Source organism: Anolis sagrei, chromosome 1, assembly GCF_037176765.1.
Source record: "Anolis sagrei isolate rAnoSag1 chromosome 1, rAnoSag1.mat, whole genome shotgun sequence".
NCBI classification, from domain to species: Eukaryota; Metazoa; Chordata; class Lepidosauria; order Squamata; family Dactyloidae; genus Anolis; species Anolis sagrei.
Window position 1 is genome coordinate 245310965 of NC_090021.1, and position 27304 is coordinate 245338268.

A 27304-nucleotide genomic window follows, 5' to 3' on the forward strand; every position below is an offset into this window, starting at 1 on the left:
AAATAACTAGACTGAGATGGGGAAAGTGCTGTCCACAGGCTCCTTCCCAAGGCTCGGTTAGAACCAATTTTGGGGCAAAATAGCTACTCATAATCTCTACATGTTTTGTAAGGTGTGATTGGCCATTTGTGGCTATAAAATGAGAATGGCAAAAAATGGAGGATGTGGTTTTTTGCAATCCTATGGCACGACCCCAATTTCTTATGGTTGCCTACTGTTGCAACTCAGGGTTTCTTTCACCTTGCTCCAGACACTACCACACCAAAGCTGTAGGTTTTGTAGTTTATTGAGAAAAAGGCAAAATCAAAACAAAGTATAAGAAATGCAAAAGTTCCATAGGCAGGACAAAGGCTTAAATGCAAAGACAAACTTCCCAAGATCCAAAGGCAAAAACATGAAGCATAATCCTTTAGCAATGGTCAAACAAGAGTCCATGGTAAACAGTTGAAAACAAGGCCCAAATCTCAGACTCAGGAAGCCAGAAGCGTGCTGCTAAAAACCAAAGTTAATCCACAGAAGTTTGCATGGGAATAGCTATGTTGGACTGACAACCCCTGCTTGTCAGCTACAAGGCTAAATACCCTTTGCAGACATGAACACATTGCGTTGACCTTTGGCACCCTTGGCTTCTCGCTTGCTAGCCAAGCGAGTGCTTCTCCAGAGCCTTAATTGCAGACAATCTTGTCTGCTCATTAATTCATTATCTTCAAGGCTATGTAACCCCTTATCTTGGTCCAGCTGGACCGGATCACTGTGGGGAGGAAAAGACGTCTCCACCTGGCCGTGTGGGAATTCACTCTCATTATCAGTCTCACTAACATTCCTTTCCCCTGGGAACTGACTTGCTGTTGTTTCTCCTTCGGCAGGCCCACCGTCAGCCCTGTCTGAAGCATGTACAGAAATCTGTAACCCATCCTCCTCATCATCATCCTGTAGGAATTCTGGCTCAGAAGGCCCAAAGAGCTCAGCTTCAGACTCAGAATCAAGCTGAGTCACAACACCTACCCTCAACTAGACCGACATAACAGTGTCCCCATTACAGAAGCAATTCAAGTTCCATTGTAACTGGTAGATTTTTTTTTTTTTTGGTCACTTGTTCTGCTGTTACTAACACCAAGCAGTCATTCCACACTTAAATATAGGGGTGAAATTAATTCTGTCATCTCTTATATACATGATACCTTGCTTGGAATTGGATGCCAGAATTTCTCTGACATTCTAGCCACCATGAGATGGAATGTCACAAGGCATAGATGAATGCATGAATGGAATTAGTTTGTTCACCGAAGTTGTTAAATCCCTAATTCCTATGGACTGCTGCCCAGCTAAAAGAAATCTGGCTTGGAAGAGAGAAGGGTGAGATATACTTACAGAGAAGGTTTGGGAAGGCTGCCCTAAGAAGAGAGGTGTAACATTCCATGTGCAAGCAGATATTCACAACCCACCACAGTGACTTAGAATATTATAATCTTCCTCTAGCTATAATACGAGGCCTGAAAGAAATAGCAGCATCGTAGGCATGTGTGAGACAGAGCTGTGTAGTAGGACTAGAAATAGCTGACTAAAGGAAATATCAGGTCCTTGCAATGTAAGAGTGTATTTTGATAATATTCGAGCCATAGAAGAAAAGCAAGATAAGTTCATTTCATTTATGAACCCATCCCTTTCTCTCTGTGCTAATCTTACACTTCTCAGCTCAGAGACATCAAAGCCATATTTTCTTTTTAATACCAGTTGCTGTTTGCTCTTTATTTTAAATATATTTCCTCAGCCATACCTACAAATTTTACATTTTTATGATGAAAATGCTCTAATGGTAGGAAGACCATTATTTGTACAGATAGTGAAAAAATAATTAAAATATACATTTCCCCTAAGAAATCAGATAAGGTTAGACAACTCTCAGTTTAAAAAACACTACAAAAATAGCCTACTTGCAACTCTACTGAACTGAGTAGTGAATATCCAAACCACCTCTGTCCTTTGGATCCTTAGCTCCACTTTGCCACTATCAAGGCAGCATGCTGATGATGGCAATTGGGATCTTCCATGTCAGGCTGCAGTGAACCACTCTAGGATGTAGTCTCAACTTTAAGGAAGCTACAGCCAAAAGAGGCTAGGCACTTTAGATAACTTATTTAAGGTTTGGACCAAAACTTACAATGGATTCACTGCTCCAATAATATGTGAGCCACCAATTGCCATTGCCTTCTGATACTAAGAGCACTGCTGTCACCCTCATCATTAATAAAACTGTTGCTGAAATTCGCCAGTACTACAAAACATTTTCCTTAAATCTTTATTCTCAGAAAGAAAGGAGAGGATCTGGGCCTCGTGCCTCACAATGGTTCCCATTTCACAGGGACATTCCTTCTTAATCCTCTGCCATCCTGCTTTTCCAGCTACTTTTACAATGTCCTGGTTTCTCCCTCCTTATCACACTTGCCTACTTTGTATTTGTCTTACTTCAGTTGTGGCAAAGTGAGTTCAAAATGTAAAAATGTTCTTCTGCAATTAACTCAGTGGTAAGGAAGTGAAGAGGAGAGGAGGTGCGATGTGGAATCTTACCTTTCTCAATAGGTCTGGAGAAAAACAAAATGTCTCAGTGTTTCCTCGTTTCTGTGTTCTTTCTTCTGCCATCTTGACTACACTCTGATACTACTTGTCCATATGTGTTCCTGTTTTCATCTATGAAATTGTGAAAGCAATGGGCTCAGTCTTAGAGGATTCCATAGGGAGGAAAAAGGTTGACTTCTTCTTTCTATATGAGAGAGGCAGAGCCTAGTTGCCACCAAATTTTGGCATCAGGAGCAATTATTGCAGGAATATTAGGATGTGTCACCAAAAGTTGAAGGCAGTAGTGGTAATATCGTTCTCACTGAGAATAGTTCATTGTAATCCTACATCTCTGGGAAGTTGCCCATATATAGGGTCAATGTTCTATTTTATAAGAAAACAGAAGACGGACTTTGCTTTCTTCTTCTGCCAAGATGAATGAGGCAGGCTTCATTAACTAGTCTGGAGGACTACAATACAAAGGATCTGTTTCTTGTGCACAAAATAGAATCGGGCATCTAGCCAAAGTTTCCCTTCTCTCTTTCGGCTTTGTTTTGTTTTGGCCACTGCTGCTCCTAGCGTGGCCAAATGCCACACTAGGAGGAATACAAGCTGGTCACGCAAAGAGTGCATTTCACCACCCAGGCAGCATTGTGATATTCTAAGCTGCCATTCCAAAATGCACTAAGATGCCAGGAAAGATGAAATGGAGGAAAGCCCTTCTGAAGGCAGAACCAAATTTGGACAAATCTAGTGCTGCCCTTCAAGCTGAAACAATCAGTTTTTAAAACTGAAAAGGAATGATAAGATCTTCCAAAATGTTTTCTAACAGTATTAATCAAAAGGGCTTATGCAGTTGTTTAATTTCCCGTCTTTATTGATTTTGTATGATGTTAAAAAGATAAAGCAGTGGAGGAAGAATGCAGGAGAATTATAAGTGAAAAGTATTAACTGGGCCCACATAATTCTACAAATAAGGTGACAAGACAGTACAACAACAACAAAAACTAATCTGGAAGCATCCTATATAAATAGTGATTATCCACTACCCTCTGCAAACAAGTTGAATACAAGTTATCTGAAATACTCAGGACCAGAGGTGTTTAAGATACCGATACCACCACCACCACCACCCCACCCCCCACCCCCGCTGCCAATTTTGGAATAGCTCTATTTGCATACTCATATATAATGAGATATTTTGGAGATTGGGCCCAAGTCTAGCGAACATATTCATTTATGTTTCATATATACCTTATGTATATAGCCTGAAAATTGTGATTTTATGCACAACATTTTAAATCATTTGTACTCAAAAGAAAGTCTGTATACATGGATACATCAGAAAGCAAATGTATCACTTTCTCAGCCACCCTATGTACAATTTTGAGCTGTGGAGCATTTCAGATTTTGGAAGTCTGGATAAGAGATGCTCCTTCTTTATACTATTCCTTCTCATAGTGATCCAGCTATTCCTAATCGCATTCATATCCAACCAAAATAGCATGTATAAGAAGATATGATAGGATTATTGGGCTGGGAGAAGATGGGAAGGAAAACTAAGCAGAGAAAGGGTGGAATGGAATGGCTGCAGAACTCCATTTGTCACATCTATTGAGATGTAAGTCTTATGGTTTTGGATCAGCAATTGCACCACACGTGCACAAGAGCAAGGTATCTGAAGGCTCAAGAGTAGCCTAAAGGTTTGCAAATGCATTAATTTTTTGGGGGGAAAGTGGTTTTCTAAGAAGGTGACCCATCTAACAGCTCCACAAAAAATCAGTTGGCCTCCTATCTGAAAGAGGGAGGAATAATGACATACATGACATTTTGTTTATTATTCTTTCTTTCAGTTTCTCTGCTGTGGGAAAAGGTCACCCTTTGGAGAAAAAAGTAATATTGAAAATGAGGTGTGCCAGTCAGAAAAGATGGAATCAGCAAATGAGGTGATAATATGCTGTGCTAGGAGAAGTGATGTAAATCCTGGCTTTTATCACCTTCACATGCAAGGATGTACGGGGTATTTTCTTCCTTGCTGAAGGAAATAAAGATTTCTATGCAGGATTTTCTTACTATATACAGCTTGCAAAACATTTTGGGAAATCTTTCTGTGCATACCTGTGGTTTCAGTGCACATGCACAAATAAAAACAGTGCAAATTATACTACTTCCTGTACAGAGAAATCATGTGTATTTCTACACACGTCTTGAGAAAATGCATTGAAATCTCATTGCTCCACTCTCACGAAATATTATTTTTCCATCCCTTAGATGAGAAGTGATGCTTGTCATAGGATTAGAACAGCTGTCTGAGAACTATTTTTCAATGGCTTCCCTTTGTGGTGTCACTGTAACATTTAAAAGCCAGGCAGCATGAAGCCAATTGCCTATTGTTTGGGTATTTGCCAAGCAGCTCTTACCTTGCCATGAACAAATGGCAAAGATGGTCTCAAAAGCTGGCTCTGTTGTTGTGGCTGCCATTGAGACCCTTCCAGGGAGGAGGCAGGAAGACATAGTTTTAATATTGCAGGAGGCTTATGGGATAATAAAACACTGGAGAAAATGGTTCCCAGACTGCTGCAATATATTACAGATGAAGGGTACTTGCAATTTTCTCTGACTCTTGGGAAGATTATTGATAGGAGCAGCCTTGCCTTGGGCTTTTCTTGAATCTTTTCCATTATTGGTCTGAAAATCCTTTATTCAATTTTTGTATTCTACCTGCTTCCTTGTCAGGGAACGCTTGTACTCAATACAGACAAATGCATTGTATTAGTTGAAGGTCAAAGATGATATTTTTGGTGCTGTGAAATTATCATTCCCATCCTCCTCCCTCTTTAACATGAGCAACGTGGCATACAAGACCACCACTAAAGACCAAAATAAGATGTTATGCACAACTCCTGCCAAAAACAACCACCTCTGTTCTCCCTATCACAACAAACATTTTTAAAACAGGCTTTACCAAATGGCTGTCCTTGGAGAAAATACATGCGCACACATTTAGGATCACTTGTAGAGTTCTTGATTTGACTGTTACAGAATGCCTTTCTCAGTTACGTTTATCTTTAAAATGGATGCCCAGTAATTTACAAGAGCCATGCTGCTCAATTTATCATAGTATTAATCACGGATAATGGGGAAATGGGCCAAGACATGCCAGCACAGAATGAATATTTATCCTGTATTGCTGGTAGCAATGCTTGACTTTCACTTAAATTTAACCAACAAATTGAGAACTTCCATATATCCCTGGATGTGGAGGTCATTAACAACTGTTGTCATTAAAACAAAACAAAAAAATGACCCAGTTTGAAAGTGCGTATTTTTCAATCTTTACCTACTGATGTTTGAAAAATGTCTTAGCAAAAAAAGAACAGATTTTAACGGTTGCCAGCCATTTACCTGGAGGGTACATAGCCTTGAATTTTTGTAGATAATAGATTGTATATCTGCAGATATGGCTATGTACAGGATTTTGTGTATTATTTAACCATGATGCTCATTATATGCCTGTGGAAGAAAATGCTTGCTGTCTTAGTGTTTAGATACTATACAGTGTAGTAACTGGCCAATACATAATGTAGTAATGCTATTTGAGAAGAACCATATACCTCTCCAAGTTGCACTTTCTGCATTAGCTGTAAAGAATGGGACTAAGAACCTTGAATCAAATGGCATGAAACTGCAAGGGAGTTTTGATTACTAGAAAATATTAATAACAACAACAGCAATAACAACTTTATTCTTGTCCCTGCCTCCATCTCCCCAAGGGGACTCAGGATGGCATATAGATGGCACACAGTGCCTAAAACAGAACATAAAATGAACCACAAAATACAAGTACAATAAAATAAAAACATAAAACAACAATTAAAAACAGTGCACAATAACCTATGTCAACAAGCTATCAAAGAACATGGCTGGATGTCTAGTGGTTTAAATTTTGAATGACACCCAAATGGCTTCCAAATGCTTGCTTTTCAAATGTCTGTGCTGATGCCAACAGACATTTATTCTGTTGGACTGTTACCTAGCTAACAAAAGATCAGTCTGATCTATATAATAAGTCAATTAGCCCATTTGTGAGACTTTCACCTAGCTAACAAAAGATAATTCTGATCTATAAAATGAGATTAGCCTTTGTACTAGGAATGGGCAACTTATGGCCTTCTAAGTCATGATAGACTGCAGTTCTCATCTTCTATCACCACTGACTTTGATGACTAGGGGTGCATCTACACTGTAGAATTAATGTAGTTTGACGCCACTTTAACTGCTATGACTCAATATTCTGGGATCATAGGTGTTGTTATCTTTAGCAACCTCTGCCAAAGGGTACCAATGCCTCACCAATACAACTCCCAGGATTCCATAGTACTGAAGCATGGCAGTTAAAGTGGTGTCAAACTGCAGTTGTTCTACAGTATAGATACATTCTAGAACTAATTGAAGATAGAGTGCAATAACGTCTGGGTAAATCTATGAGTTGTCCATTCCTCTACACAAAGTAATGAATGTGCAAGAATAAGTTGAACTCAGTGGCTTGTGAGGCCCTTTCCCACTCTGTCAGAAGTCTTGACATCCAAGTATCAATACAGTGTTAATCAACAGTCCGAGCTCAAGCTGATAGTCCAACAGAAGTATAAGCATTAGCAGGATAACACAATAGGGAAATCAAATGTCCATTCCATGGCTGTAAGCCAATTACTAGAGTGTCCAGAGTCCAAGGCTGAATCAGAATCCATAAACTGAGGTGCAAGGTAAATCCAGGGTTCAGGAAACACAAGATCATAGCTTCTAGAACTGATGTTTAAGCCAGCAACAAGGTGCCACCCATGAACTTCTTATATCCTAAGGTCACAAGTACTACCTATTGCTGGCTCTCTTCTCAGCTAATCTCAAGGGCTTGTGCAGCGGACAGTTCTCTCTTTGCAGTTCCATGAAAGCTGGAAGAGTTACCTCTTCCTTAGCCTGCTCAGAGGAACTCACTTGCACTTGTTCTGCAGGCTTAGAAGTAGTAGCTCCTTCAATGGGTGCTGCTTCAAAGCTTGGCTGAGGGAGCTGTTAGGTACTGTTGGGCTCCCACTCAACTACGGAGCCTTCCACCAGCATATCCTCATCCTCACTTTCCAAGCTATCAATGGCACACTCTATGGTTCTGATTCTCTTAAAATGGTGAGCTTATGGGAAGGCCATTGGCAGATTGCCAGTGTCTTGTCACTGTGACTGTAGGAAATCCAGCCTGGGTTTTAATTTAAAGGAACTATCCAGGACACTGAATCTATTTTAAGGATAATGCTCAGCAACAGGCATTGCTTCAGTAAAGGTTGGACCAAAACCTGGAATAGATTCACAACCTCACCAGACACCACTTGATCCCAAGTTGCATCCCAGCAGCTGGCATTCAGTGGCATGCTCCTTCCAAAGATGTAAGAAGCTGATATGGCTTTGAAATAGAAACAGAAACACAGAACCCAGTCATCTCTATGACTGTTTCCTCATTAATAAGTCCCATCATGTTACAGTCAGTACATAGGATTCCAGCTCTTGACCTTAAAGCTATTTGTCTTATATTACAGGATTGCCTGCAGGAGATCCAGCGCTTCCTGAAAAAACACATGGAATTTGTCTCCATACTGATGACTATAATGGTTTTCTTAATGGTAAATATATATCTGCTAGTATCTTCCCATTTGTTCTGAATGGGTTGCAACAGAAATGTGCATTGGCATTATGGTGGCAGCAGAATTCTAATAAAGTTGCACCATTTTTTCAGGAAATATCCTTTTGAGGAGTAACAGGGAGAACATAGCAATTTGATGGAAAGAAAAGTAATGTTAGACAACCTAAATTTCATACTGTCTAAGATTTCACTTATGAAAAATGGGACACATTTGATGGAACAAAAGCACAGTGTGGTCAAGAATGCAAAAATTGTTGACAAACAACACACCAGTTGAGAAAAGCTGCATTAACTTGTTTTTGCTTAAGCTGACTGGAAAGGGCAAAATTCAACCCTCTTCCTTATGATTTGAGTACAAATTACTTTCATTCTATTAATTAAGTATGTACCAATGAGAGTAAAATGGGGACAAGGGGAAATTGGGAAGAGTGGAAAGAAACTGAGTCATTTCAAATGTGGCTGAAAGAGTAGAATAACAGAGGCATAATCAGAATTGTCACTAGTAAATGAGGGCAGTTGGAGAGTATGGGTTTCCTTGATGTAAGGTGTTCATGCTTCACATTTCATTGTCCATTATACTCTTGTGCTTTAAGAATTGGTGCAAGCTGTATTTCAGAGGAAGGTAATGGCAAATTACACTGAGTATTCCATGCCAATGAAAACCCCTATGAAATTCCAGCGGTCACCATAGATGAACAACTTGACGTACAGGGACACACACACACTGTTCAGCATAAAATGCAATCAAATTCCAAAAGAAGTTGGTAAGGAACAATAAAATTAAGTAAATGCTATAGAAATGGCCTTAAACTGACTTGCACCCTGTTCATTATTTGGACCCCACTAACAACCCTGTAGGGTAGAATATTAAGATTCCTCTCACACATAAGCCATAACCTTCAGCCAGCTGAGTGAGAAGGCCAAATGGAGATATGAGCTGATACAAACCCAGACACTCTCTCAATTAACCAAACTATTTGTGAACAGCTGAGTCTGGGGGCATTAGTAAGAGCTGAAATATTAAGGTAACAAAAAGTGATGTCATAATGCAGTTGTGAGCACTGGCTCTATCTTGAAGCAGAGTAGCAAGTCAGACCCCTGAAGTAAGACATGACAGCAAGTCAGGATCTTTTCCTGACTTTTAAAAAGAATTACACAAGCTATTTTTTTTACATCTTTTTATCATAGAAAGTAGTTTCTATGAAGTTTTGATATTTTTATTGGAGATTGGGGGAAAGGGAGTAAAGAAGAGGAGGATTAAATGCGCAGTATGTAAATGGAATACATATGGATATGTCTTGACAGAGGGAAGATATATGGATTTGTGTCAATAGGATATAGTTATAGATATAGATATACGGTATGTAAGTTGTATACAAATGTTGCTTTGGTCACATCCACCACTGATTTATATCATGTACCTTGATTACCCAAGGAAATCCAGTCTTTGGCTAAAAAGCTTTTACTAGCCATTGTGACTATATTTTTAAAATTTGAACATCCAAAAATCAAATATAAATATTCATAGGAATTAATGTCCCAGTGATGTTTCTCATTCCATTTTATCTATCTGCCTCAGGTGTATGGGATGATCTTAACTTCATTCCTCTGGTACTTTATCCACTTTAAGAACAGTTTGGATCGAAAGGGCAAATACATCCTGGCAAAGCAATAGAAGACTGGTTTTGCCTTCTCCGGCAGAGGAATGGCAGTCGTTGTTGGACATCAAAATAAACTGGATTGGTTTTTTCTGGAGCTGTGAGTGGACAATGGAAATCGATGAATTTTTTTTCCTTCAGTTTCCTTATTTTCTTTTCAAAATTCCAATTCCAAATATGGTTGAACTAACATGACACAGCCTTGAAGCAACTATAGACAAAGAGCTGACTGACGAAACTGCTCATTCACCAGGATTTTATAAACATGTAACACTGAGTGGAAACATGGAGGTAGGATATAAACCAGAAACCAAGAAGATGCCCAACCACAAATGTGTTTGCCAGCTGAAGCCATAATTTAGAGCCCTCAAAATAGCAAGTCAAAACAAACCACATGCCCCAAGGAAAAGAAAACTCAAGGAAATGGAAATTATTCAGCTCAGGAATCAGAATCTTTTCTATCTACACATTCTCTGTTTGTGTGTGCGTGCACATGCAAGTGGGTAGATGGGAAAGAGGGTGGGCTAGAGAAAGAAGAAAGAAAGAAAGAAAGAAAGAAAGAAGAAAAAGAGAGAACAGTGTATGATTCGTTTCAGCGACCTTCTAGCCGTTTCTGCTAACTGTGAACTTAAGGGGAAGCACAAGCCTTCCAGATGTTTTGGATTACAATTTACACAGTATTTTACCATTGACCATACTAGCTGGGTATTTCTAGGGTTGATGCCTAAAATATCAAGAAGGCCAAATTCACCTCCACCCAGTTTTAGAGTCTGTTTGCACTGTGTGTATATCTTCTTGGTTTTAAATAAATAAATTCTGAAATGGGAATAATCATTTGTATATTTTTAAAGCACACACACATCACAGCTGTGGGAAAAGAGTACTAATTTGTTGTATTAAAAGCCCAGCTCTTCTAAAGTTAGTCATGATTAATCCTAAACGTACTTGAAAGTAAATGTTGTTGTTGTTCATTCGTTCAGTCGTCTCCGACTCTTCGTGACCTCATGGACCAGCCCACGCCAGCGCTCCCTGTCGGCCGTCACCACCCCCAACTCCTTCAAGGTCATTCCAGTCACTTCAAGGATGCCGTCCATCCATCTTGCCCTTGGTCGGCCCCTCTTCCTTTTGCCTTCCACTTTCCCCAGCATAATTGTCTTCTCTAGGCTTTCCTGTCTCCTCATGATGTGGCCAAAGTACTTCAACTTTGTCTCTAGTATCCTTCCCTCCAGTGAGCAGCCGGGCTTTATTTCCTGGAGGATGGACTGGTTGGATCTTCTCGCAGTCCAAGGCACTCTCAGAACTTTCCTCCAGCACCATAGTTCAAAAGCATCTATCTTCCTTCGCTCAGCCTTCCCTAAGGTCCAGCTCTCACATCCGTAGGTGACTACAGGGAATACCATGGCTTTGACTAGGCGGATCTTTGTTGCCAGTCTGATGTCTCTACTCTTTACTATTTTATCGAGACTGGACATTGCTCTCCTCCCAAGAAGTAAGCGTCTTCTGATTTCCTGGCTACAGTCTGCATCTGCAGTAATCTTTGCGCCTAGAAATACAAAGTCTGTCACAGCCTCCACATTTTCTCCCTCTATTTTCCAGTTGTCAATCATTCTTGTTGCCATAATCTTGGTTTTTTTGATGTTTAGCTGCAACCCGGCTTTTGCGCTTTCTTCTTTCACCTTTATTAGAAGGCTCCTCAGCTCCTCCTCGCTTTCGGCCATCAGAGTGGTGTCATCTGCATATCTGAGGTTGTTAATGTTTCTTCCAGCAATTTTCACTCCAGCCTTGCATTCATCCAGCCCCGCACATCGCATGATGTGTTCTGCATACAAGTTAAAAAGGTTGGGTGAGAGTATGCAGCCTTGCCGTACGCCTTTCCCAATCTTGAACCAGTCTGTTGTTCCGTGGTCAGTTCTGACTGTTGCTTCTTGGTCCTTGTACAGATTCCTCAGGAGAGAGACAAGGTGGCTTGGGATGCCCATCCCACTAAGAACTTGCCACAATTTATTATGATCCACACAGTCAAAGGCTTTAGAATAGTCAATGAAGCAGAAGTAGATGTTTTTCTGAAACTCCCTGCCTTTCTCCATTATCCAGCGGATATTGGCAATCTGGTCTCTCGTTCCTCTGCCTTTTCTAAACCCGGCTTGAACATCTGGCAACTCTCGCTCCATGTATTGCTGGAGTCTTCCTTGCAGGATCTTGAGCATTACCTTACTGGCATGAGAAATAAGGGCCACTGTGCGGAAGTTTGAGCAGTCTTTCGCATTTCCCTTTTTTGGTATGGGGATATAAGTTGATTTTTTCCAGTCTGATGGCCATTCTTGTGTTTTCCATATTTGCTGGCATATGGCATGCATCACCTTGACAGCATCATCTTTTAAGATTTTAAACAGTTCAGCTGGGATCCCGTCGTCTCCTGCTGCCTTGTTGTTAGCAATGCTTCTTAAGGCCCATTCAACCTCACTCCTCAGGATGTCTGGTTCTAATTCATTCACCACACCGTCAAAGCTATCCTCGATATTGTTATCCTTCCTGTACAGATCTTCTGTATAGTCTCGCCACCTTCTCTTGATCTCTTCAGCTTCTGTTAGGTCCCTGCCATCTTTGTTTCTTATCATACCAATTTTTGCCTGAAATTTACCTCCAATGTTTCTAATTTTCTGGAAGAGGTCTCTTGTCCTTCCTATTCTGTTGTCTTCTTCCGCTTCCATGCATTGCTTATTTAAAAATAGTTCCTTATCTCTTCTGGCTAACCTCTGGAATTGCGCATTTAACTGGGCATATCTCCCCTTATCACTGTTTCCTTTTGCTTTCCTCCTTTCTTGGGCTACTTCCAGTGTCTCAGCAGACAACCATTTTGCCTTCTTGGTTTTCTTTTTCTTTGGAACGTACTTTGTTGCCGCCTCCTGAACAATGTCGCGGACTTCTGTCCATAGTTCTTCTGGGACTCTGTTTACTAAATCTAGTCCTTCAAATCTGAAAGTAAATACTATCAATGATATCCTGGTTGCACATTGTGACTCTTATCAGAAGCCTAACTCACCAAGATGACCAAGTAAAAGCAAACCTGACATTAGGTCAACTGAATTTGTACTGACTACTTCATCTCTCTGTCTTACTTCTCTAGGTTAAACATACATAGTTCCCTCATACATTACTCGTGGGACTTAATTTAAAGAACATCTTGTTTGCTCCCTTCTGGGAATTTCAGCTTGCCAATAAATTGTCGTGTTCAAATCTGGACATAGTACTTCAAGTGAACTCTGGCTAAGAGCAGAATTAACTATTTCTCTTAATCTGGACAAAAGGTAGGAATCATGCTGCCTTCCAGATGTTGAGCTGCAAATCCCACCATCCTCATCTGGCTGGGAATTGCAGTTTAGTGACATTTGGAGGACTGCGTGATTCTCACCCCTCATCTGTATTTCTGTTGACACACATAGAATTGCACTTGATTTTAAACTATTGCATCACACTGTTGACTAATGTTTCACTTGTGCTGTGCTAAGACCCATGAGATCCTTTCTACATTTACTGCTGTAGAGCAGGGAATTCCCATTCTATATTTGTGCATCTGATTTTTTCTAACTAAACACAGAACTTTACACTGATGAAATTATTTGCATTTGTTTCAGCCCAGTCCTCTAATCTAGTGTTTTCTCAAACTGTGCTCCTCCAGGTGTTTTGAACTTTAGCTACCAGAAATTCCAGCCAGTTTACCAGCTGATAAGAATTGTGGGGGCTAAAGTCCAAAACATCTGGAGGAGCACGATTTGAGAAACACTGCTCTAATCTTTCAAGTTCATAGCCTTTGTGGAGAAAAAAATCGGGGTATAAACAAATATAAACACAATTTTGTTGTTTATTTGTTCAGTCACTTCCGACTCTTCGTGACCTCATGGACCAGTCCATGCCATAGCTCCCTGTCGTCCGTTGCCACCCCCAGCTCCTTCAAGGTCAAGTTAGTCACTTCAAGGATTACATCAGTCAGTCTTGCCCTTGAGTCGCCCCTCTTCCTTTTTCCTTCCATTTTCAACAGCATCATGATCTTCTCCATGCTGTCCTGTTTTCTCATTATGTACTTCATCTTTGCCTCTACTATCCTTCCCTCCAGTGAACAGTCAGGCTTTATTTCCTGTATTATTTCCAGTATTATTATTAATACTGAATTCCATCTCCCCCTTCCAAATTGGTATCCATTGCAAAATTAACGAGAATCCCCACTGGTGTTTGATCCAAGACATTTATAAAGATATCGAATAACATGGCCCAGAAAATGAAGTAAAAGAGAATCTTTGCTACTTTCACTCTTTCTTTATACAACCCTTTTCTCCCAAGTAGGATTCATATCTTGACTCATGGTAGGCAGGAAAGTAGTGTGACAGAATAGGTCAGAAGACACCATATGTAGCTGCCATTGACTTCAACTGTACAACTCCTTAACCTGGAGAAGTTTATGACCTTAATTCTGAGATATGGCAATCATATTAAACAACACATTTTGCTACATGTTAGAAAAACTGGGCCTTCTTTTTCACTGGCAATGTTAATCTTCCATACAATGAAAAGAATGTTCACATTTCTCCAAGGACTCTTCCATGTTCTGAGTATTGCCGGATTACCAAGCATGGTAATACAGGTTCATTTTCCACTTCTGTGACAATATATTTTTTTTTGAGTGCTGCTAAAGGATTGTATTAATTGGCTGCCCATACTCCTACCCCAATTGAGGAGTTTTTATCCAGTATATGAGGAGATGGGGGCCAGTTCTCGGGCATTCTGCCTTGCAGCCACCTCAGGCTTGAGGAAAAGTTTTCTATCGCAAATTAAGAGAAGTCTTTAAGGTAAGTTGCTTTAAATTGGTCTCCTTCACCAACAAAAAGGCTTTGTTGGGTTAATGAGACCTCCCTTAGCTAAGGTCCACTAATCAAATTCAACCGCATAGCTCTATTCCCTTGCACAAACAATTTGAATTTGCCAGCACAGGAAATGTTTTCAGCATAGGTATAAGATTTCTAAAATGTCTCTGTTAAGAAAATTAGCTCTAAGCTGTTGTTGCTATTGTTTTAATTCCAAAAGCCAGATGGGAGGTCACAGGACCTTCCATCTCAAGTTCCATCTAAAATGAGAATGAAGTGCTCTTCTTTCTCCCCTTTATATATGCAGACAGTGTTGTTATGGTTGCTGAGGTATTAGCATAATGTGTGCTAGGCTGTAAATCTTCCCACACTACGAAGACATCAGCACAGCTGGCAATGGCTTTGCCAGAGGGACAAAAAGGACAAACAATATCTTTCTTGAGTCCTGTGCCAAACTTCCAGGTAAAATTATTGGGCTTAGATGGAATATCTGTTGTTGTTTTTCACAGCCTCTGGCCATGTCCCCTCCCCACCACCACCACCATTATTGTCCAATAAGTTTTCTGAAACAGAAAACAGAGTGATTAGAAAGCATTAGTTTCACAAGACTACAACTGACGTAAGTCCAACCTACACCGTCATTGGGGGGGGGGGGGGGGGTTGCACACTTTGGTACCATCACCGCATATGAACATGACTGTAACTAAGAAAGGTATGTTCTAACAAGAAGTGAAATTATAGCCATTTTAGTCTATGCTCTGATGAGTCAGAAAACCAGATGAGATTTCAAAATGTCACTGTCTTTCTTGTACTGCTGGTCAATCATTTCCAATTAACTTTCTCTAGAACTTGAAAAAATTACCTGTTCGGATGACAACTCCCAAGCCATGCCTGCTGGAGGATTCTAAATTGAGAAATAACTTTCTCAGGTTTGAGCATTTGCAATAATATCTAGTCCATTATTTGAATCTGATACTTCATCTCCACATCCCAGTAATGTAATGCTCAAGATCCTGCAAGGAAGACTCCAGCAATACATGGAGAGTTGCCAGATGTACAAGCTGGGTTTAGAAAAGGCAGAGGAATGAGATACCAAATTGCCAATATCTGCTGGATAATAGAGAAAGGCAGGGAGTTTCAGAAAAACATCTATTTCTGTTTTATTGACTATTCTAAAGCCTTTGACTGTGTGGATCATAATAAACTGTAGCAAGTTCTTGATGGTAAGGGGATACCAAATCATCTTGTCTGTCTCCTGAGGAATCTGTATAAGGACCAAGTAGCAACAGTAAGAACTGACCATGGAACAACAGACTGGTTCAAGATTGGGAAAGGCGTACAGCAGGGTTGTATACTTTCACCCAACCTATTCAACTTGTATGCAGAACACATCATGTGTGGGGCTTGACAAATGCAAAGCTGGGGTTAAAATCGCTGGAAGAAACATTAACCTTAGATGTGCAGATGATAACACTTTGATGGCCAAACGCAAGGAAGAGCCGAGGAGCCTTCTAACCAAGGCAAAAGAAGAAAGTGCAAAAGCTGGGTTGCAGTTAAACTTAAAAAAAAAAAACACCAAGATTCTAGCAACTGGACTGATTGCAAACTGGCAAATACAGGGAAAAAATGTGGAGCAATGACAGACTTTGTACTTCTAGGTGCAAAGATTACTGCAGATGCAGACTGCAGCAGGAAATCAGAAGACATTTACTTCTTGGGAGGAGAACAATGACCAGCCTCGATAAAATAGTGAAGAGAAGAGACATCACACTGGCAACAAAGATCAGCATAGTTAAAGCAATGGTATTCCCTGTAGTAACCTACAGATGTGAGAGCCGGACCATAAGGAAGACTGAGCGAATGAAGATGGATGCATTTGAAGTGTGGTGTTGGAGGAAAATTCTGAGAGTGCCTTGAACTGCCAGAAGATCCAACCAGTCCATCCTCCAGGAAATAAAGCCCGACTGCTCATTGGAGGGAAGGATATTAGAGGCAAAGGTGAAGTACTTTGGCCACATCATTAAGAGACAGGAAAGCTTAGAGAAGACAATGGTGCTGGGGAAAATGGAAGGAAAAAGGAAAAGAGACTGACCAGGGGCAAGATGGATTGATGGTATCCTTGAAGTGACTGGCTTGACTCTGAAGGTGCTGGGGATGGTGACGGCTGACAGGGAGCTCTGGTGTGGGCTGGTCCATGAGGTCACGAAGAATCAGAAGCGACTAAACAAATAAACAACAACTTATTATCCTTTGTTCACTAAATTCTGTGTTTGTTCTGTGTTTCTTGACAGCCCTTTGTTGTTGTTTATTTGTTCAGTCACTTCCATCTCTTTGTGTCCTCATGGACCAGGCTACGCCAGAGCTCCCTGTTAGCCATGGCCACCCCCCCCCCCCCCAGCTCCTTCAAGTTCAAGCTAGTCACTTTAAGGATACCCTCCATCCAGTCGGCCCCTCTTCCTTTTTCCTTCCATTTTCCTCAACATCATTGTCTTCTCCAAGCATTCCTGTCTTCTCATTATGTGGCCAAAGTACTTAATCTTTGCCTCTAAAATCCTTCCCTCAAGTGAGCAGCTGGGCATTATTTCCTGGAGTATGTACTGATTTGATCTCCTTGTGGTCCAAGTCACTCTCAGAATTTTCCTCCAACACCACAGTTCAAAGGCATCTATCTTCCTTCACTCAGCCTTCCTCAGATATACTTAAAGTGTTATCAAACACTCCTTGATACAGTTTTTTTTAAAAAAATTAAATGCCATCTGCTTCCTTTACAGCTTTGTAATAGCTCAATGCGAACTCTCTTATATGTCCCTTTTAAAGGTCTTGTATGGAAACAGGAGGCCCCCTGATGGTGCAGTAGGTTAAACTGCTGAGCTGCTAAACTTGCTGACCAAAAGGCTGCCAGTTCAAATCCGGGGGTGAGCTCCTGCTGTTAGCCCCAGCTTCTGCCAGTTCGAAAACATGCAAATGTGAGTAGATCAATAGGAACCGCATATGTGGAAAGGTAATGGCACTCCATGTAGTCATGCCGGCCACATGACCTTGGAAGTGTCTACAGACAACACCAGCTCTTTGGACATGACTAGACATAATGTCAGAGGAAACTTTTTCTTACTATGGAAACAGCCAGACTTCGGGTTTTTGTTTTGTTTTGTTTTGTTTTTTGTTTTGTTTTTATCCCTTTAAGTCATTACTCACTCTAAGAGACACCATCATAGGGTTTTCCCAGCAAGAGTTGCTCAGAAGGAGCTTGCCATTGCCTTTCTCTGAGGTTGAGAAATTGTCACTTGTTCAAGATCACCTAGTGGATTTCCACGGCCAAATGCAGATTTGAACCCTGGTTTGAGAGCCATAGTCAAACCACAAATCATTCTACCACACTGGCTCTCAAGGCTCAATATAGTCATTATAAATTTAATCAGCATGAAATTTCAAAACTTACATTAGTATCATGGTCCATTATAAAATCTTTCTTGTTCTCAATAGAAATATCAATTCATATTCCCGATGTACAAGATTCAAAGCAGGGGAGGGGGGCACACACCAGACTTGACTAGGAAGGACTGAGCCTCACCTACAATGATCTGGCAATCCATACTCCTGCTCTTCCTTGGGTATTATCACAAGCAAGATTGGTGGGAATGAGGGAGAGGGCCTTCTCGGTAGTGGCCCCCGACTTTGGCATGCCCTCCCCAAGGAAATGAGGCAAGCACCCACCCATACAACATTCAGAAAGGATTGAAAACTTGGCTATTTAAGCAGGCCTTTAACAATGGCTAATTATAACAATCACCCTAATCGGACAGGTCTTAAACTGCTATTATCATTTTAACTATAATTTGGATCCTCTAATGATAGGAATAGCTGGTTTTAAATTGTGTTACATGTACAGTGGCCCTTATTTCTCATGCCAGTAAGGTAATGCTCAAGATCCTGCAAGGAAGACTCCAGCAATACATGGAGCGAGAGTTGCCAGATGTTCAAGCTGGGTTTAGAAAAGGCAGAGGAACGAGAGACCAGATTGCCAATATCCGCTGGATAATGGAGAAAGGCAGGGAGTTTCAGAAAAACATCTACTTCTGCTTCATTGACTATTCTAAAGCCTTTGACTGTGTGGATCATAATAAATTGTGGCAAGTTCTTGGTGGGATGGGCATCCCAAGCCACCTTGTCTCTCTCCTGAGGAATCTGTACAAGGACCAAGTAGCAACAGTCAGAACTGACCACGGAACAACAGACTGGTTCAAGATTGGGAAAGGCGTACGGCAAGGCTGCATACTCTCACCCAACCTTTTTAACTTGTATGCAGAACACATCATGCGATGTGCGGGGCTGGATGAATGCAAAGCTGGGGTGAAAATTGCTGGAAGAAACATTAACAACCTCAGATATGCAGATGACACCACTCTGATGGCCGAAAGCGAGGAGGAGCTGAGGAGCCTTCTAATCAAGGTGAAAGAAGAAAGCGCAAAAGCCGGGTTGCAGCTAAACGTCAAAAAAACCAAGATTATGGCAACAAGAATGATTGACAACTGGGAAATAGAGGGAGAAACCGTGGAGGCCGTGACAGACTTTGTATTTCTAGGTGCAAAGATTACTGCAGATGCAGACTGTAGCCAGGAAATCAGAAGACGCTTACTTCTTGGGAGGAGAGCAATGTCCAGTCTCGATAAAATAGTGAAGAGTAGAGACATCAGACTGGCAACAAAGATCCGCCTAGTCAAAGCCATGGTATTCCCTGTAGTAACCTACGGATGTGAGAGCTGGACCTTAGGGAAGGCTGAGCGAAGGAAGATCGATGCTTTTGAGCTGTGGTGTTGGAGGAAAGTGCTGAGAGTCCCTTGGACTGCGAGAAGATCCAACCAGTCCATCCTCCAGGAAATAAAGCCCGGCTGCTCATTGGAGGGAAAGATACTAGAGACAAAGTTGAAGTACTTTGGCCACATCATGAGGAGACAGGAAAGCCTAGAGAAGACAATTATGCTGGGGAAAGTGGAAGGCAAAAGGAAGAGGGGCCGACCAAGGGCAGGATGGATGGATGGCATCCTTGAAGTGACTGGACTGACCTTGAGGGAGCTGGGGGTGGTAACGGCCGACAGGGAGCTCTGGCGTAGGCTGGTCCATGAGGTCACGAAGAGTCGGAGACGACTGAACGAATGAACAACAACAAATGTTTTTATAGGGTTTTACAGTGTTCTTAAAATTGGTTGTTTATGCTTATATTGCCGTGACATTTTGTTTTTATTAATTAATATGTGGTTCCTTTTTATGTATACTACTTATTGTTTTTGTCTGTTTCTAAGCTGCTTTGAGTCCCTCTAGGGCAGTGGTCCCCAACCTGTGGTTCGTGGACCACCAGTGGTCTGCAAGAACTAAAATATGGTCTGTGGCCTCACCATTACTACACCATTGCAACAAGAGCGCCCAGTTTTGCAAAACCCTCTTATAGTACAGAGGCTTATTAAATATGGTTTTCTGTGGGTGAGCAGATGGCGACTCCTGGATGGCATATGTTCTGTTTCACAAACTAGAGCTGATGTGGCCTATCCAATGCAATTTTCTGAAGCAGCACCCCAAATAACCAAACCGAATCTAAAGTTGAACAAAAACTGATTTATAACTCTTTTGGTAGAGTAGTCCCTGGTCAAAGTGGTCCCTGGTCAAAAAAAAAAGTTGGGAACCATTACTCTCGGGAGATGAGGTACAAATAAGGCTGCTGTTGTTGCTGCTGCTGCTGCTGCCGCCGCCACCACCACCTCTTCTTCTCCTTCTACTTCTTCTTCTTCTTTTTCTTGGTCAGGCAATATCAGTGTGTAGTCAAGATGGCAAAAATGGAAGGTCACAAGCTTGGAGAGAATCCAGCAATTTGTCCCCACCTCCACCCCCTCACAAGATTTTGCCCTCTCCTTCCATCCTGACTGAGTTCATTGAGTGCAAACTATTTCTGCATTTTGAACTTTATTGCAGCAATGGAAGTAAGTTGAGGGAAACGGAATAAAGAGGAACCAGTATATGGCAACTTGGGCATTCTAACAATAGCTGAAAAAGTGAGACAATTTTAAGCAGGACTAACCTTGCTAAATCAGAACTATTTGAGGTTATGCATTTTTTGAAGTTTAGTCCTAGCCAGCATGGAGCATAAACTTTAACCCAAGATAGTGTTGTCCTGATACGATTTCACATTCTTTCTCTTCAAGCTGCATAACTGGCAGAACACACTCAGCAAAAATTTGTTACAGATTGCACTGCACTGTCATCATTTTTGCCTTTCAACTTGTTTCTTTACTCTTATTGTGCATAATATGAAGCAAAAGGAAACAAGATAATTGTGGCTTGATCGTATATTCCTGCTTTGATATTCCAGAAGATGTTTACACTGTATTCATACTTAGCACTCCAAGTATGAAGATATGAGATTTGGGAGCAAGGTAGTGCGCATTAATATTTTCTTGTATTTTTAATTTGATTATCCTCAGCTGCACCTACACTCAGGTGTAAATATTTCTCTCCTCCATCATTTTACTTAATTTTTTTTAAAGGTTACAGTTCTTGCTGCAGTTCTCGTCCATAGCCTCAAAGTACAAAGCATGTTTTGCCTTTCAGAGTTAAAAAGCAATTTTAACTTGAGAGAAAAGTCATAGTGATTAATTACAGTGTTTCAATTCCTATTCATGTTTTGACAAGCCATATCTGAAAGCAGAAAAACATGATCAACTAATTTGTTTTATTATTGTGTACAATTTAAGTTGAAGACCAAGGTACTCATCTATTTAAAAGGCAAATAAGAAGAACAAATAAAGCACTGAATATTTTAGTCTATAACTCTGTCTCAGGGATTCTCAAACTCTTTTCAGCTGCAGAGTCCTTTTTAAAGCAAAAGTTTCTCGTGGAGCCCCAAGAAATGTTATTATACTATATTACATTACATCACATTATAATGTATATATATCAGGCATGGGCAACCTTTTTGACCAACATAAATCTAACAGTATTTCAGTGGAAGACACCAGGGGCTATCCAGTCCAACCCCCTTCTACCATGCAAGAAAAGCACAATCAAAGCACCCGCAACAGATGGCAATTCAGCCTTTGTAATAATAATAATAATAGTAATAGGAGCAACCCAAGGGGGGAACCAGTCCAACCCACTTCTACCATGCAAGAAAAGCACAATCAAAGCTCCCCAACAGCTGACCCCCCCCCCCCGCCTTTGTAACAACAACAACTTCTCCTGGGGGCATCCAGGTCAAGTCTTTTCTGTCATGCAGGACAGACACAATCAAAGCACCCCCCCCCCTCGAGGGATGGGAGGGAAGTGGAGTTTTAGAAGCAAGCAAGGCAGGGGGGAAAGATCTGGGCGATGATGAAGAACGTGAGGAAAAAAGACTTGGGGGGGGGGGCAAGTTAAACGAGGAAAAAAGACTTTGGAGGTTCCCAAAAATAAACCTGTGAGACCGATAAGATAGAGAGAATGAGCTCTCCAGAAGATTTAAAAACATGAGCAGGTTGACATGCGACTATATGATCTGTCGGATCATCTGAACCTAAGCTGTGAAGGGCATTGTTAGTCATAATTGGCAGTTCTAATTGTACCCAAACAGACCAGAGGTGGAAAATTGTATACTTTCTTTAGTTAACAATCCCATTGGAACTTTTTGGACCAGCTGAGTTTTTGAAGCACTCTTCAAAGAAAGCTCCACATAAAGCACTCCAAGCAGAATATAACTTGGTTTGAGATGCAATATCTGTAGAGACAGGCTCAGATGACACACAAGTCTTAACTATGCACTACTGGACATTTATTTGTTTATTTACTCTATTTATATCTCACCTTTCTCTACCCCAAAGAGGACTCAGTGTGGCTTTACATATGGCAATTATTTGATGCCTTTAGACAACAGACAATTAAATACATTAAAAATTTAAAATTTGAGTTAAAATGCACATTAAAACATATAAGCATTATAATCACAATTAAAATCACGCCATCCGCAATCATAATCCAGGGCCACTCCAAAGATCATCGCGCATATTTTGTAGTTATTATTGCACTGCATTTAATCTCCAAAGGCTTGACCCCAGAACCAGGTTTTCACTTTCCTTCTGAAGGGCAGGAGGGAGGGAGCTGCTCTAATATCACAGGGAGGGATTTCCAAAGCCAAGGGGCCACCACTGAGGAGGCCCTGTCTCTCATTCCCACCAGACCCGCCTGCGGGACTGAGAACAGGGCCTCCCCTGAAGATCTTAACCTCCTAGGTGGTTCACAGGAGGAGATACGTTCAGACAGGTAAGCTGAACTGGAACTGTTTAGGGCAGTGGTTCTCAACCTGGGATCCCCAGATGTTTTTGGCCTACAACTCCCAGAAATCCCATCCAGTTTAGCAGCTGGTAGGATTTTGGAGTTGAAGGCCAAAAACATCTGTGGACCCCAGGTTGAGAACCACTGGTTTAGGGCTTTATAGGGTAAAACCAGCAAACTGGGTAAAACCAGCACTTTTAATTGAGCACAGTAGCAAACTGGCAGCCAGTGGAGCTGGCACAACAGGAAGGTTGTATGCTCCCTGAACACCACTCCATGATCAACCTGGCTGCTGTCCATTGGATTATTTGAAGCTTTCAAATAGTCTTCAAAGACAAACCCATGTAAAGTGCTTCTAGGCTCTGGGCTGAATCCAAAAGTACACCTGTGTCTTCTGGGGAAATCTTTGAGCCCCTCCACACATATATACATACCCTTCAAGAAATGATGAGTGAGCATCTGTCTCTGTCCTCAATGGTTCATTAATGATTTTGAGCCCTTTGAGAACAGAAGTGGATCCTCGTGAACATTTCCTAAATTCACAGGATAGGAGAGAGTATAAATACAGTTCTTATTGTTCTTAGCTGCTTTGGGATAGTTTATTTTATTTTATTTATTTATTTGCTGCATTTGTTGACCGCCGTTCTCAGCCCTGGGGCGACTCACGGCGGTGTACAACATATAAAAACACATTTACAATAAGCCATAAACACTAATACACAATAATAAATTACACTAAATAATCCACTCCGTCTTATCGTAGAATCATAACCAAGCTCGTAAACCATATTCCGTTCCAGTTGTCATTACCAGTAAATGTAGCACTCAGTTAAATGCCTTCTCAAATAGCCACGTCTTTAGGCCCTTACGGAAAGACATAAGGGAGGGCGCCTGTCTGATGTCAACAGGGAGGGTGTTCCACAGCCGGGGGGCCACCACCGAGAAGGCCCTCTCTCTCGTCCCCGCCAGACGTGCCTGTGAAGCAGGCGGGATCGAGAGAAGGGCCTCCCCGGACGATCTCAAGGCCCTCGTGGGCTCATAGGCCGAGATGCGGTCCGAAAGGTATTTTGGGCCGGAACCGTTTAGGGCTTTGTAGGATAACACCAGCACCTTAAATTGGGCCCGGTAGCAGATCGGCAGCCAGTGGAGCTGGAACAACAAGGGCGTTGTGTGCTCCCTGCGTCCCGCTCCTGTTAGTAACATGGCTGCCGCGCGCTGGACTAGCTGAAGCTTCCGGGTCGTCTTTAAGGGCAGCCCCACGTAGAGAGCGTTGCAGTAATCAAGGCGGGATGTGACCAGAGCGTGTACCACCGTGGCCAAGTCAGACTTCCCGAGGTACGGGCGCAGCTGGCGCACGAGCCTAAGCTGTGCAAATGCTCCCCTGGTCACCGTTGAAACCTGGGGATCCAGGCTCAACGATGAATCCAGGATCACACCCAAGCTGCGAACCTGCGCCTTCAAGGGGAGTGCGACCCCGTCCAGCACAGGCTGTAACCCTATACCCTGTTCGGCCTTACGACTGACCAGGAGTACCTCTGTCTTGTCTGGATTTAATTTCAGTTTGTTCGCCCTCATCCAGACCATTACAGCGGCCAGGCACCGGTTCAGGACCTCGACAGCCTCCTTAGTAGCAGGTGGGAAGGAGTGACAGAGTTGGACATCATCTGCGTACAGATGACACCGCACCCCGAAACTCCGGATGATCTCATTGGAAATTGAAATAAAAGACTATTACCTAAATACATAGATGAACAAATAGTATGCAATTATGATACATAGTCCAACTCTAGACTTGGCATTTAGGAATTAAACTGAACTTCATGAAGAATGAATTGCAGAATTGAGTAAAGAAAGAAATGAGGATAGGAGGAAATAAGAATTTTTTATGAGGACTCAGCCACCCTGAGTCTTCACGGGGAGATGGGGCAGGATATAATAAAGTTTTGTTGTTGTTTTTTTGTTTATCCCTACTCTAAAGTAACTGAAGTTTTCAGATACTTCAACTGAGTATTTTGGTTAAGCCTTTTCTGGGCTATTTTTTCACATTCACAAGATACATGTTTTCATTTTAAAGGGACTGGATCATGGATTGGGTGTGGTGGCAAATTACCTTTGGAGATTGGACACACAAACACAATTTAAATGACTCCCTACTTTCTAACCTCTGTGGTATTTTTATTTGCCTTTTTTCATTTCCCTGTGCAGCAAGCAAAATGTTACATGCAACCAACACCAGCTTCTGGGCCAAAAACTGACATATTTAAAAATAACTCAGTAAGCATACAAAGCAAAACAGTACGCAAAGCAAAGTCAGAATTCCATTAAAATCCTGCTGTATACTTTGCCCGCTAACTACCTGTTTGAGTAGATTGTATTTGTTTTGTTTTTTAATCTGAGCTGCCTAAAACATGGAGATGACTGAAGCAGCACTAGAACTTAAGCTGGAATAGTTTATGTTTTCATATGGTAGAAATATAAGGCCTCTGCTTAGCTAGTGTTCTGTCTTGGAGGAATGCTTTGAAATGTGTCCAGAGCAGTCCAACCACAAAAATGGCTGTTGTGATTGTATAGGAAAGCTTCATGAATCTGAGCCAGGGCTCAGCCATGGAAAATATTTTCTGGAATATGTGAAGGACCAAAACAAAGGAGTGCCTCTGGGGATTTATACAGTATTTGTTTCTGACCTTTTGAGACACTGCTGCTTGTTTCCACATTTCTGCCCTTTAGATGTGTTTGCTACATCTCTCATTATTCCAGTGAGCATGGTGAGAATTGTAGTGCAAAACACAGGAAATGTGTCAGGTTAGAGAAATCATCCATACATGATCATCTGGGAATAGTTGGGTGGCATATGTCCAAGGGTAGATATAGTAACCAGGCAGACTTCTTAGAAAAGCATTAGATGCCCTGGATGCAAGTCCATCTCCATGACATTTTACTTCTCAACCCTTCCCTGGTGTTCTCCATTTTCATCTGTCCATATCGCACCTCTTTTCTTTAGTGCAGCTATGCTGGTACACTAATCTGTGATCCCACAATCAGTCTTCCATAACCCCCCCTCCCCCTCCCCCATTCCCTACCCAATGTGCTTTGTGGCTCATTTTCTTTATTTTAATTCTTTTTGCATAACTGAGCAATTTCAACATTTTAAAAAAAGAAGCGCAAAGCAATCATCTTGAGAATAATGAGGGGAATGGCAGGATTAAGAAGTTTAGAAGCCCTAAACACTTACAAGATGTTGGTGCCCCATATATATCTGATTCAAAATACAAACAATAAGAAATGCTAAAATGATATTTTTATTTTATTTTATTTTTGAAATGGAACAAAACCTTCAGTAAGGTGGAAGATAATGATTATTTTTGTATACTTCCACTTCATTTATATTTGAAAAGTTTTCTCCTACTTTTTCTGATTGCAAAGACTCTTATTGTCAGAGCTCCTATATGTGAAAACTGGTTCAGCTACATCCTTTGCAGTTTTGCATCATACAAGCCATGGTAAATTTGGTAACTGAACATTTCTGTGATGAGACAGAAATCAAACTTTTGGTGCAGAAAGTGTTGAGTTATTTAGAGAATGTTCAGGCTTCTGCCCTCCTCTATCTCATTGGCTCAGATAGTGGAGAGTGCATGGTGAGGAGCTGCTTTCTACCTGAAATGCCCATATTCCCATATTTGGGTCACAGGAAACTGTGCCAATTGAACTAGATTCATGCCCTTTGACCATATAAGTCAAAGAGAAAGAGGTGAATATTTCTCATTGGCTAGAAAGGTCTTGAGATGATCCTAGTTGCTAGAGATACTAAAGCCATTGTTCTAAAAGACACAATTTGTTCCTCCTATAATAGATAGTAGTCGCCTCACACACTGAGCCTTTCAGAGCCTTTCAAATAAATATTTTTCCTCTTGATATAGAAAATCTCTGCATCCATTATTGCCTGTCTTTTGAGCCTGCCAAGCTGATTGCCCTTGACCTGGGGATAGCATCTTCATGTCCTAAGCATGTGTTTATTTTGCTTAATGATTAAACCAACCTTAAAGTAGAGAGGGAGAGGAGGATAATTCTGCCCACTGACATTACAAGTACTACCAGCATCAAACACAAATCCACTACAAGTCGTAGTACATAAATCAGAAAGGTAAATGGGTTTTTTTGCAGCTTATATAATACAATATTAAATGTATAACCAACTTATATAATAAAGCATTGAGCGATATACAAGGAACAAAAAACTTATTTATACAGTG

General features: G+C 41.2%; 1 protein-coding gene across 1 annotated transcript in view; it reads left to right on the forward strand.

Annotated features, from left to right (window-relative positions):
- TSPAN32 (tetraspanin 32) overlaps window positions 1-10731 on the forward strand; it is a 52823-nt gene extending 42092 nt beyond the window's left edge. Inside the window, exons 6-8 of the mRNA XM_060768484.2 lie at window positions 4410-4502; window positions 8139-8222; window positions 9822-10731. Of these exons, the coding sequence (XP_060624467.2) occupies window positions 4410-4502; window positions 8139-8222; window positions 9822-9917 (273 nt within the window). The 3' untranslated portion in view covers window positions 9918-10731. The remainder of the gene's footprint in view (window positions 1-4409; window positions 4503-8138; window positions 8223-9821) is intronic.
- Window positions 10732-27304: the final 16573 nt, after the last annotated feature.